Below are 13320 nucleotides of genomic sequence, written 5' to 3'. Positions count from 1 at the left end.
CCACGAGAGGAACAAAGAGAAGAAGACTCGTTCCCACCAGGGAGGGGTGGTAAAAGGAACATCTGACTAGTGCATTTTGTTTCAGCTGAGGTATTGTCGTGTTTACGACGCGGTGAAACAAAATGAAACTCACATTTGGTGAAAAAAAAGTTGCAATACCAGAACATGTCTCAATTTCCAAATATGATCAGTCTGAAAACTGAAAAACAAACAAGCTGCTGGGAGAAGCTTTCTGTTTAACCCAGTGAATACCACTAAGATTTGCAGGAGGAATTGTTTGAGTGCCGAAAACCCACTATTGTCCCTGGGGCCACTAGCAAACAGTGGGTTAGTCGCCTCATGGGCCTGCCACATGAAGCATTTATGGAACAATAAATCACAACGGCAGCTTTTCACTTTGCACGGGAAAGAAGGAATGGAGTGTGTGTGTGTGTGTGTGTGTGTGTGTGTGTGTGTGTGTGTGTGTGTGTGTGTGTGTGTGTGTGTGTGTGTGTGTGTGTGTGTCTTTGTCCATGCGAGATGGTGAGCGGTGGGAGGATTGTAGGGAGTGATAGGGGAGGAGTTTAGGTGAGTTTGGGGGGTGGGGGTTGTGTGTCATTTGGGGTAGTACTCTCCCTTGGGATTTGTCCCAAATTTACCCCTGCACCCCACATCCCTGCTCCTGTGGGGGTTATGAGAGAAGGAGCGAGTGAGAGACATTCCTGGGCATAATAAGCCCTGGTGAATGAAGGCTACAGGGGGATCAGACTCTGATCCCGATGAGAAGGAGGCCGCGGATCAGGAGCTGCTCTGAGGCTGCCAGTAACACATTGCCAGGTTTTTACTTCATTAGCGTCATGGAAACCCGACATTCCAGCCTCTTGCTTGGAAGTGGGGACAGAAGTTGCAGGAGCGAGGGGTGGAGGGGGATCCGTAATGAAAACATTGTCAGATCATTCACCAGCGAGATGACACCTTAATACCAAAACATTCTGACCCCATATCATAACATTTCATATTGATGATCAGGTATAGAAAGGGAATAAAATAGGTTACGTTTTGCCTACACATTGTACACAGCCTCAGGTACCCCACCAGTATACACAGCTATGCAGGTCCAATGTTCATCTGCTTGGTTGAAGCAATGGACAAGCGTGGTCATTTGCAGAACTGTTAAAACATGCAGTAAAACAACATTGGAACTATTGGAGTCATGCAACAGTTGTGTCAATTCTGACTTGCATTATGTGCAATACACAAAAGTAGTGTTAAAATAATAGGCCACACCTGGAATTCATGTACTGTCCTTACCAAAGGGAAACTATGCTCGTTATCCTTTGTACTGTTAGGTTTGTTCAATGGATGAGTCATTTTGATTGCATCAAAAACAAACTCAGAGAGGATATAATCAGGCATTTGTTGAAAGACACTAGCTGAGACTCCAGCATGCAATACACGTGAAGGCTACCATACAAGATATAGTATGTTTTTGTGGTGAGAGGCCATCACTGATTAAAAATAATGCCATTGCAGTTTGAGGTTCATCATTGGCTCGACTCTTTGAAACACGAAAACTTCCACGAGGGTCTGACACAATATGACATGGCAACATTCCTTTCGCTTTGGCCCTAGCTATGCTCAGTCATGCATTGCAAATCATGGGAGCAATGTATTATCTATGCTTCAAAACATTTGAGGGAAGGGGGAGGGGGGGGGTGCTTATTGCCACAAAACAAGTGTGAAATCACTTAACATGTCACAACTGGGCCTGCAGAGGTCCCATCAAATGGAAGCGGCTCAAGGCAGAGGGGGGTAAAAAGGATGTTGGAGAGGCTAGCCTTGACCGATGTTAAAACTTCTCATTGTGTCCTAGTGAGTCAAACCATAGCTGGACATTCAAGCTATTTACCCACAAATAACCCAATAGGACTCTATGGTGGCAGTTCTTTTAAAGACAGTTTCTATTCATCAAAAGCTATATTCAGGCCCGGTTTCAAGGGGCTTATTTGAGGCTTGACTTTATTTTCGAAAGATCAGCAAACAAATGTGGGTCTAATAATCAATCATGGTGTGACTCCATGACCTTTTGTTTTGATCAAGTGGATTCTCCTTTAATTGATTATGGTGAAAATGGTATATATGCACAATGCAAAAAATGACCTTACTGTTTCAATCTAAATTTGAACTATTTGCCAAAGTATAAGGAGGTCCTTTAAAATGCCTCCACTTAACCTTTAACACTTGGGCAGGGTCACTGAAATGGGTGGCCACACATCCCTTGATATCCCCCTCGCCTAAATACTTCCTTTGGTCAGTGGCCCTAGTCCACCTCTGTCGACAGACCACCGGTGGTCCACTCTACGGATTAGCAGATTACATGCAGCTGGTAAAAGGCAGTGGAACTTCGCTTCCCAGACTTCTATACTCATACCGACGCATTCCCTGTTGCTTCACCTTTGAAGCTTTTCCCCATGAATTAATACACAAAGAGTTGGCGTTTAAAAAAGAGCCCTAGTCTAGACACACAGAACCTTCCACATATGTGGGGGACTTCTATGTTTCCACTCTGTAGGCTACTGCCTTAGTCAGGCTTGTTAGCTGGTAAATCAGGAAACCAAAAATGAATACCTAGATATAGTGTGCCTGATATTAAGTTTGACTTTTAAAGAGGGACACATGAACCTAAACTTCGGCCATCAATATCTGATAAGGAAGCCATTTATCCTAATAATTAAAGGGTAAACTGGTAAAATGTCCCATGATCCTTTTGGAGTGATCACGTTAATCCTTGGATATTTCTTTCTTTAGTCGTTCCCATACAAATGATATTCCCAAAGTGAAGGGAAGAATTTGTTTTTCCCTCTTTTTCATTTATCTTTGGAGCTGTCTGTCAGAGGGAGGAAAGACAGGCAACCCTTCTCTCTCGAGAACCCCCCCACATCACCACCACTACCACCGCCTACTGTTGATGCAAAGCTCTGAAGGTTGGCATTCCAACTATGCTTTCTTTAAGAGAAACTGCAAATCCCCCCACCGTGCAACCTCGAGCTGGCAGCCAAACTGCTCAGGAATTAGGCTGTTTGGACTACATTTGCTCCACTAGCTGTGTATGTAGGCAAAGGAACATCAGCAGGCCAGAGAGGTGGGAGGTGGGAGAGCTGTCTGACAAAGTACAAAGATGGGCCCCTTTACTACACCTGTCAAGGGGCAGAACTGGGAGGTGAGGGGGCTGAGGTTTCGGCGCAATCACAGCATTGAGAACAAAAGCACAGTGTTTAGCTTTACTAGCATCCTAATCCTGAGAGAATGGGTTTGTGTGAAAGAAAGCTTGCACTAAAAAACGTATTCTCATAACTGTCAAAGCATTTTACTCTCTAATGTTCATAAGACGAGGAATTGAGAGAAATGACACATAGCGCCAACCAATAGGTCCAGTTGGAGTTCAAGAAAAACAAGTGCCTTCTTTGAGCACAACGCACTGTTTAGTTTCTTACCATGGTTACAATTAACATCATGAGTGGACACCGGCCATACATGGGGGGGTGAAGGTATTCATGGCTTTGGAAGTAATGCTGATTGACACCTGCCAGTACTGTTGAAGGTACTTTATGTCTAATGCCAAGGGGCCTCCTGCAAAGGGCCCCATCTTTGCACTACACGTTTCCAAACATAATTTCCCCCCTAGAAGTTTTCGCTTCCATGAATATCTTTAAACATCTTGCACAAACTCTGGCTTGTGTGCATGTCAAACTGAAAAGAGAGCTGTCTCATAGGACCTTCCTGGCTCAATAAAGTGTAAAGAAAAAAATACAAATAAAGAAAAGAGAGATAAAAAAGGTATGGTTGCTTGTATGCTGTATGTTTTGGAAAGTTCAATCACACCCCAGTCGCTACACTCTCTTCCGCTGCCATTTCCACACCCCAATGGGACCTAATTTGAGTCTCACAAAACAGAACAGACTGCAATTGGTCCTGGCTATGCTTCACGCTCAGTCTGTCTTCACATCAAACAGGGTCTCTGTTCCTTTCACTGAGCACAGCAACTGAGTTACTAAACTTCAGAATGTAGTGGACAAAGACAGTGTCAGTTTATCCTTCTCTCTCCCCCATCAGCTTCATTGGACTTTAACAAGTGATGAGCTGCACCCACCCACCATGGGGCTGACCCAGGCAATCATGCCCTTAGGTGGGCTCTGGCCGGAAAAACAAGGCCATTATGGAATTACAAAGATCCCTGAATAAATTGATTTTAAAAAATGTGTATAAGAATGAAAACTATTTTCTAAAATCTCACTGAATGACTCGAGAACAGGGAGGCTGGGATACCTGCGTCATGCCGTGAGTAAACACAGTTAATGCCTGTGCTGTTAGAGTTGGTGAAGTGGTTTTCCATATGACAAGAACAGCATGCTAAAACCCATTACTTAGCTTGATGACATGCTGATACTGAGAAAAGCACCTGTCACCTGCACCCAATGACCAGGTCACTATGACTGACTCTTCTGCGCGCTTTGATGCAAAGCACACTCCCTAAACGCAGCTACAAACACACAGTGATGTTTTGGATCTCTCACTGCACACATCTGAGAAGGGATTGCTTAGTAACAACAGGCAGAACAAGTATAGTAAGTCATATTTGTTATGGGCTCTTAATGATAAATGTTGTTATTAATCATAAAGGTGGCTCATAATGTAATACAACATTTGGCATCCGTACTTGAGGGTGTATCGAAACTGTATTGTTGGGTGAATAATTTGTCCCACTTGCCTGATTCTAGAAGACCTTAATCCAACGAAGGGTAAGAGGGCACATATTCTAGGGCTACTTAAGCTTATTTAGAGGATCAATTTGCCATCTTTGTTTCAAAGCCTTAATCCAAGAAGGATGAGGGTCTTCTGATCACACACCCATATGGGTGTTGGTTAAATCTGCCATACTGAATAATGAAGAAAACAGCAACCTTCAAAATTGGAATAAAAGCTTCCAACTTTGTATATAGTATATCAAAGCCTCCAGTACAGAGTTTCTCTAAGTACAACCCTTCCCCAGAGCCCACAATCCTTGGCTTCTCATGTGTACTGTGTGGGAATCCTGAAGCTTTATCTTTGTGTGTGGCAGACATCGACAGCCTCCTGGAACAAAACTGCCCGAACAAAAACAGTGCACATAACCATAAATCTTAGCAGAGGGAAGGAAGGGGAGAGACACACTGAGAGGGAGCTCCCTTGGGTTACAACTTGAAAACAACTTACAAATCTTCAAGTGGAGTTGGGCTATTAAACTTGACAAGTCAACATGGTTTGGCCACCTGTATACAAGCGTGACATAATTGCACATATTGTTCAATCTGAAATCAGCTGATGGTGCTCTGTGCAATATATGATTTAATGTGCCCTTTCCTCAGGCAGAGAGGATAATTGGACCTACCATATGTCACAGTTCCCTGCTCTTTAATCCCAAGCAATATCCTTAGTAGTCCATCAACTAATGCTCAGACAATAGCTGTGCTTTTGAACAAAGATTGTCCAAAACAATTAAAGTAATGTAATATCCTGCTAGGCAGCTTAATTAGCAAGATAAGTGATCAGTGTGATTAAATAAAGATCTTTGGAAAATTAAATGTAGGTGCCAGACTCTCAAACCATGAATGTAACTTGATCTAAAAGGGAAAACTTTAAAGTAAGGTAGCCTAGTAGTCTGGTGCTTGGGATAATTTACAGTGGCTTTTACTATGGGCACAGTAAAAGAACCATAAAAGGAACTTTTTGAGGCTAGAAGAAAGCTGCAATGTTTTACAGTGGATCCCCGACCCAGTGGGATAGACTGTCTAAACAGAGCACAGTAACGGCCATTAAGAAGGTCTGGAATGGTTAGTGAAAAGCCCAAGTAGGGATAAAATTAGGCTGGTATTTCACAAGGGGTGATTTAGAATACAGATCGCTAAAATAGAATTGTGGCTTTCTCTGAGGACCCAGACCAGAGTCACATTCCCACAAAGCTTTAGCATTAAGGCAGAATACTCAACAGGCTTTCAAATAGGACACTCATTTTCCCACATCTTTTTACAGCATATTTCAACCAATGCCAATTATTGAAAGAAAAACATGTTTGGCTCTGAGCGCCACAAGAGTGAAACTCGTAGTCAGGTACATAACAGTGTCATTAAACATTACGCAACACCTGGGATACATTTTTAGAAGCAACCTGTTAATCATTAACCAAACCATGCATAAGTGTGAAGAGATAGCCGCCATACTGATTACCTCTGGACACTTATGACACACTGTTTACAACTGGAAGTGAAAACACACAGCTGACATCAGGGAATATGACTCATATCCCCATACGAGTCAAGTATTAACACTGGCAATTTAAAAACTATGACTAAAGATGATGGAGCTCTTACAAATGCATGATTATTCCACAACCATGCTTATTAGACAGCATGCCTGGGATTGCGCAATATTAAGGAGTTGGCAGGATGGATCTTTGCACTGAGGGGGAGCGCCCATCAGGTTTGGGAAGTTTGACACGCATTGAGAATGGGAGATAAAAATTGAATCATCCATTACATGATTTTAAAACAAATGTATGTCCGTATGACTGTGTTCTAGCTTGTGAGCTTGCGTGTGTCCTCATGGCAAAATGTGCACATGGACACACCTACCGTAGAAGACAGAGCCACAGAAGCAGTTTTGACATCCTGCCAGGTGTTACTTTTTCTGTCTGTGAATGGATTTTGTCACCACGGAAACTTTACAGGTGTGTAATTGAGATCAAAATGTAGGCTGAGTTTGTAGATGGGTGTGATCCGAGCAAGGACTGCAGAGGTAGCGGGGTAGGAAATGGGCAAGGCGCCATTGGCCACCTCACTATACTGTATGCCCCTTGTCTAATTTGCCAATACGGCCGGTGTGATCCAATTTTAAGATGGTCTGCAGCTCAAAAACTCCATTAAAAATCCCTCAAGAACCCAAGATATCAGACCTATGTCAACATCAGATGTTAAGTAAATAATAATACACACATTATGTGAAGTGTAGCACTGAATGTAAAAAGCCTTTCTGTAATGCCCTGTCCTCAGCCTCACTGACTGTATTGCTGGCAAGTGCTGTTTCCTTCTTAAGCAGCTGACGCACAAAATGTGCCATCATCCTGCTTGACAGCCTCAGAGCGTGAAAACACTGATGACACACCTGACCAAGTCAGTCACAACAATGAACCCTCGCGCTTAAAATAGGTTTTGAAATGCACAAAAATCTTCGGCAGAGCTCTTTGAACACAGCAACAGTTTAGCATTCTGTTGTTGGCTGGATGTTTGCTACACTCATCTTATGAAGGAGAGCTACAGAGGAGCCATTCACCATCAAAGTCCAAAAGTTGTCTGTGACCCCAGTTCAGACCAATTTTTCAAAGAGTAATCCCTTCCAATTACTGACATTTCCTTCTGGACAGGGTTATAACTCTAAGGGAAGAATGTTAATATCCGTCACAGTTTGACAGTGCTGTGAAGAGACTTCAACGGTGACCTGACAACAATGTAAGCACATAAACAATCTCTTCAGTCATGCGTCATTGCCCCCAGCCACAGCCGAACAGCAGCTGCATTATAATTACCATTTAAGGTTGATGTGCATTGCTAGAAAAAAAACATTTTTCTTATAAATAGAACGTTGTCATGGAACTGACTGAAGAAACCCCAAGGGGTCAGTCCCACAGGCTACGGCTATTCCTGACTTGGGAAAGTATCATTTCTGCAGAAGCTGCCGGTTAGCAGCAGCATGTTAGTCTGCAGATGCCTGCTGAGACAATGGGTGTCAGACTCACATCATTGACTGTGAATGCAGGCACTGTTGCGAAAGGGTACAAGGCTCTGAGCTGAATATTGCTTTGACTATTGGCCCTGCGTGGTATAAAAAAGGAGGGTTCCCTTAGGTTTCAGCGAGTGGCCAGGATAATGAGAGGTTTGAACTATTGTGAAGCGCTGCAGAGATAATATGGCCATAAATTAGGGGGGGGATTTCAATCACATCCAATCACAGCACAAGTCAGTGACTCCCAACAATCTGCTAGCAAGCTCTGCGAAAGCCAGAGAGTGCTAAATCCTAACAATGGCACTGTGAAGGCGTTTATTAATGACAATCCTATTACCAACAAAATAAAATCCAAGCAGCTTTGTTAAAATCACTAATTTGTCAAACATGTTCCCCAATGCTGGAGTTTAAAATGACCAGGAGACACAATGGCCTCTGCTACTTTCCTCACCGCTCTTTTTTCTACATCGTAAAAACAGCCTATTTTCCCAAATTGGCCTTTTCCTGCATTTAGCCAAAATAGGCCTTCTTATGGGAATACTTCACTTTACAATCATGTGTTGGCATCACTGTGACTGCATTTGCATAACTTTGTGTCTACTGGACCTGTAAATTGTGTGCAGTTACATTAAGGCTGAAAGTTATTGAATTATGTTCGTCATGAGTTTATTTTTACAGCAATTCAAGGATGGCTAATCGACAGTTCTGCTAACAGTCTAATGCTTGCTATTGTTATTTGGAGAGTACGCAAGTTATAAACCGGTTTATTAATCACAAGCAGCGGGGGCAAAATGTCTAGTATGACAGCTATGCAACCACACAGCAGGAACCTGTGTGTGCATGCTTTGTCGTTCATTAATCTGCTACTAAACTGAATAAAGTTACAACATCATTTGTGATTGTTAATTCTCTACTTGGTCCGACACAGAGACAGTAACTGTGGAGCCATGGAAGCTCAAGGTATATTTCTTATTCAAACCAAGCTTTCTCCTGTTACTCAAAGCTGCAGACGTCGATCCCTTGCACATGATGATATACTGCTTTGATCCCTGGCATACTGACAGGTCACTGAAAAGTCTCTCAAGCTTAAAAATGTGCGTGCTGCAAGCTCTTCTCTCTATAATGCCGACATGTCCAGCCAGGTCAAGCACCTTTACTGACCTCCTCAGACAAAAAACAAAGCCTGGGATTCCTTTTTTCCAGGGCTAGGGTGTCAAGGCACAGGGTTATCGGGGGGATAGTGGGTACTACCACCACCACTACATGCACCTACACTTCATCTTATTTAGACCTTTATACCAGGTATAGGGATTAACAAATCTGGGTCGGATCCAAAAGCCAACACAGAAACATACCATGGCAGGAATGTAATAACCGCCTGCCCACACAAATAAACAGACAGGAGTAAGTCTCTAAAGTTCACACTGTGGTTTAGAAATGATCTATTTCATAACTGACAAAGAAAAGCCTATGAATGACTGGCTTAAGAGGGTTTTTTTAAAGCTTGGGCGTCAAAAGTTCCAGCTGGAATGCTGTTGCTGTTTCATGTGGTTCAGTTTAATTTACATCATTTAAAAGATCGAACCTTCGGGGTATTTTAGTCTCACTAATCACATCATTTGTGGCATGTTGCATGACTTAAAAGCTTACCAAAAATAATAAAGATGCTTTACCATGCGGGAATTAAACCTCTCTCTAATTTAAAACCTTTACAGTGAAAGGTAAATGGCTGTTTTCTAACTGTAAGGACGGAACCAAGAAAGGACACGAACCAAACTCAAAGTGAGATAAGGCTGGTTGACTGACCGTGCAGCCAAGGCTGCGGCGGGACAAAACAGGCAGAGAGACCTGGGACTGTGTACATTGTGGTGAAAGCAACAGTGTGTACACAAGGGTTGAGTGACAGCTGTGTTCCGTTATAATTCCCTTTGGCTGTACTTACACTACTCCCCTTTTTACCCCTCTACACTGCCACAATTCAGTTCATTCTGAGTACGCATTCAATTATTTGTGAGCCTAAAATAATAATTAACGAACAGACAAGGCAGTGTCACCCCAGTGATGTGTTCATGTCATCACAAGTATCAGGAAAACAAGATGTTGGGCATGTTAGTACATGGAAACACTCACATGTAGAACTTATGAGAAAGCACACATCCATAACAATCAAGTGCTGTGGCAACAAAGCATAGTTACCGATAAAGACACTTCAGAAATAGCATTTTAGGTATGAGACATTACCTCAAAAGCGTATTGTTTAGTTACATGGGCATGTGTGGCAGAATATAACGTGTAGAAATGAGCGTAGTTCCCTTAATGCCAAACATACCATTGGAGTTGAAAACTTCTTTGAGTTGTAGAAGCACATCAGCAAACTTGCGCACATCGCTGACCAGCTGCATGATATACATCGGGTCTGAGGCAGGGATATCTTGGCTTTCCGAGCTGACCAAGCCGCTCTTAGAGGCCCTGCCAGGCTCCCAGGGGCCCATGTTGGTAGGGCTTGTTGGACTCAGGCTGGAGCTGGAGAGTCGGGAGATTCCTAGAGAGATTTTTGGTCCACCACCACCGCTGCTGCTGCTGCTGCTGCCCCCCCCTCCTGATCCTCCTCCACCTGAGCTCTGGCGCAGCATGGCAGCCAGCATGTCTTATTAGTCCAACGGCCCTCAGGCCTGGGGACGGTTATCCCGCAGTACAGCTTCTGTCTCAGGCTCAACACTGCACTACAACAGTGAGCATGGAATCTGCCAAAGAGAGAGAAGGTTATAATCCTGAGAAGAACTGTATGGACTACAAACGCTGGCAGTTTTAGGTGTGACACATTACCAGATGTGTTTTGGCAGGAATTACACCCCCACAGGAAAAAAGTTCAACTTGAGTGATGTTTAATCTGCTTCAGTTTGACTGTGAATGTTCTTTTAGGTGTTGAGAAAAGGTTCTGAGGATTTTCTCCTTTAATTGTTGACAACAGTTTCCATGTGGATTTCCTGTATTCCCTTGAAATGAAAAGAATGAATCTGCAGGGATGTTGAAGGATTGCGTTCATTGGTAGAAATTATGTGTGTTCCTGGATAATGCTGCCATATTTCACAAGAGGTGGACTGTGTTTAACAAAGTGTGATGAAAGAAAATCAAGTAGTCGTTGTAGTGTTAAGCAAGCCTCAGCATTCTTGAACCTAATACAATAATGATAGCAATTACAACCCAAAACCTAATCTGATAAACCAGTTTTTAGCTGGGGTGGAACTGGAACATGTTGCCTAAATGAATCGGATGAAACTACAAAGATGTTATTTAAAATACAAGCCAACATTGAATTAAGAAAAATAAAGTGGCTGGGAGAAAAAATATGGTAGAGGAAACAGTAGAATACAGGTGGTCGTTCACTTCCCCAGAACAGGTGACCAGTGAACACCACACTGCTGGTTAAATATCGGCAAACGTACAAGTTTGAGTTTATTGATGTATAAAACAATACATAATCCTCATAAAGACCGTCGGGTCATTGAGGTTGGATAGTTTATTCGGTTTATCAAATCTCATTCAAAAACGTTTTCGTCATAAAATACTGAGTTTGGCAGATTCTTCTGACTGCTTGTTCGCGGTCGGCGTTTGCGTTGAACCTTAGTTTAGAAGACTCACAGAACAATCCTAACGTTGAGTATGTTCTGTGGACGTAGGCTAATACATGTGTCGTGTTTTGAAGTTATAACCCCTCTCGTGTTACGTTTCTAAGTAATGTTTCCTGAAAAAGCAACGCTAAGGCTATTTGCAAGTAAAAGTCCGCATTTAAGTAAGCTGCTAACTGTGAACAGAGTTCGTGTAAAAGTTCATTTCAACAGATCAAAGTGACGTTACGCAGCGGGTTACACCGTCTGTAGCCTTTTCTGTCTGTAAACATGATGGAAACGTATTCATAAGCCACAGATTGCTCTTGTAGCAACCCAGACAAAATGTTAAAATGACTCAATTTCACACCTGCCGCAGGGTCCTGTAACATGTCAGCCGGGAAAAGAAATCCTAAAGCAGAAAAAAGTGCCGAAGATCAGTCTCGAGAAAGACAAAATAATCCACAAAGACTGCGCTATCCTTTATTTCACTGCCGTATCCAAAACCCCGACTGCCTGCTCTGCTCACTGTGTTGAATCGCCTCCTCTCTCCATGTGATGTGGGCTGTAACTTGTGATTTGTGTGCGTGTGTGTGTGCGTGTGTGTGTGTGTGTGTGTGTGTGTGTGTGTGTGTGTGTGTGTGTGTGTGTGTGTGTGTGTGTGTGTGTGTGTGTGTGCGTCTCTGCGTGTGGCTGGGGATTTCGTGTGGAGTCCTCCTTTAACAACAGGTGTCTGGAGTTTTAAAGTGTCAAGCTTCCCACAGTAAAACCTGAACATCCGGTTATGCTTTTTCAAATTAAATTCCCTGGCAAAGAATTTACAACAGCTTCTCCATGTCAATGAGTTGGTGTGATTTTGAAAGTCATATGTTTAATAAAAACCAGACACAGAATATATCTCATGCCATAACTCATTATAAATACAATGTTCAACTTAAAGCCAATTACCTCCAACATCAATATTACCCTGCTGTTTAAATAATGGTGTGAAGTTGTCATTCATATCAGAATAGAAATCCTGAACATCCAAACTGGTTGTAAATCCCTGCAATTCATTCAGAGACCATGCTTGTAAAGCAAGTCTGTGTTGCAGCCAGAGATACACAGTGTAGGAATGTGTACCTAACTCTATAACTTTAAAGGTAATGTGTAGAAAACATGTTAGTAAATAAGTGAGTTCTGCTTATGAAATGTTGCTCTTATAATGAATATAAAAGTGAGAAATATTAGCATCGATATGTAAGCTACTTTAAAGTAGCCAAGGATCCTTGTTACATTGAAGCCTGATGTGTGTATCACTTTAATGTTGCAAGGAAAGGGGGAGCTTCTTTTTTTTTAAAGTAAAACAATTGCCATTTTTTTTTACTACAGTAAACCTATAGAGCAGCAGGAATAATAAAAACGAAAGTATAGTACAAGTACCTCAATATTGTACGTTTGAGTAAATTACTTTGGTTCACTGGCCACTGAAATCATGACTGTAGGTGAAGTTATGTGTGTGTGGTGCCCTCTGGTGGACAAAGGGGATAACTGCAATGCACTAGTCAAACTACCGACATCACAAAAATGATTACATGGTTCTGTTTCCGATGAATATTCTCAAAATACAATAACCAAACGGAAGTCAACAGACACTAGCTACAAAACGATCATAAAATGTCCATTTGAATTGCTACTAATTTCACAGATAAAAATTACAACGTTTTTGTTTCCGTAGGGAACAATATGAAAATGATTTGTTATACTATTATGACATATGTATATTATTTAGAATGAATAATTATGGTGCGTCTCTGATAACCGGACTCCACCACTTTTACCCTCAACAACCATAATTGAACAATCAGTATAGTGTCTTCACTCTCTACCTTGTAAATTTATATTTCATTTAAAATGCAATTTCTTGACATTTTAATTC

At 42.1% G+C, this 13320-nt stretch overlaps 1 protein-coding gene across 1 annotated transcript in view; it reads right to left on the bottom strand.

Moving 5' to 3' along the window:
• Window positions 1-11981, bottom strand: part of arhgap29a (Rho GTPase activating protein 29a) — a 31422-nt gene extending 19441 nt beyond the window's left edge. Inside the window, exons 1-2 of the mRNA XM_063912567.1 lie at window positions 11773-11981; window positions 10124-10538 (exon numbers count right to left, since the gene is read on the bottom strand). Coding sequence (XP_063768637.1) covers window positions 10124-10439 — 316 coding nt within the window. The 5' untranslated portion in view covers window positions 10440-10538; window positions 11773-11981. The remainder of the gene's footprint in view (window positions 1-10123; window positions 10539-11772) is intronic.
• Window positions 11982-13320: the final 1339 nt, after the last annotated feature.

The sequence above is a fragment of the Eleginops maclovinus genome, chromosome 21 (genome assembly GCF_036324505.1).
Source record: "Eleginops maclovinus isolate JMC-PN-2008 ecotype Puerto Natales chromosome 21, JC_Emac_rtc_rv5, whole genome shotgun sequence".
Taxonomy (NCBI): Eukaryota; Metazoa; Chordata; class Actinopteri; order Perciformes; family Eleginopidae; genus Eleginops; species Eleginops maclovinus.
This window is presented reverse-complemented; position numbering and strand designations above follow the sequence as displayed.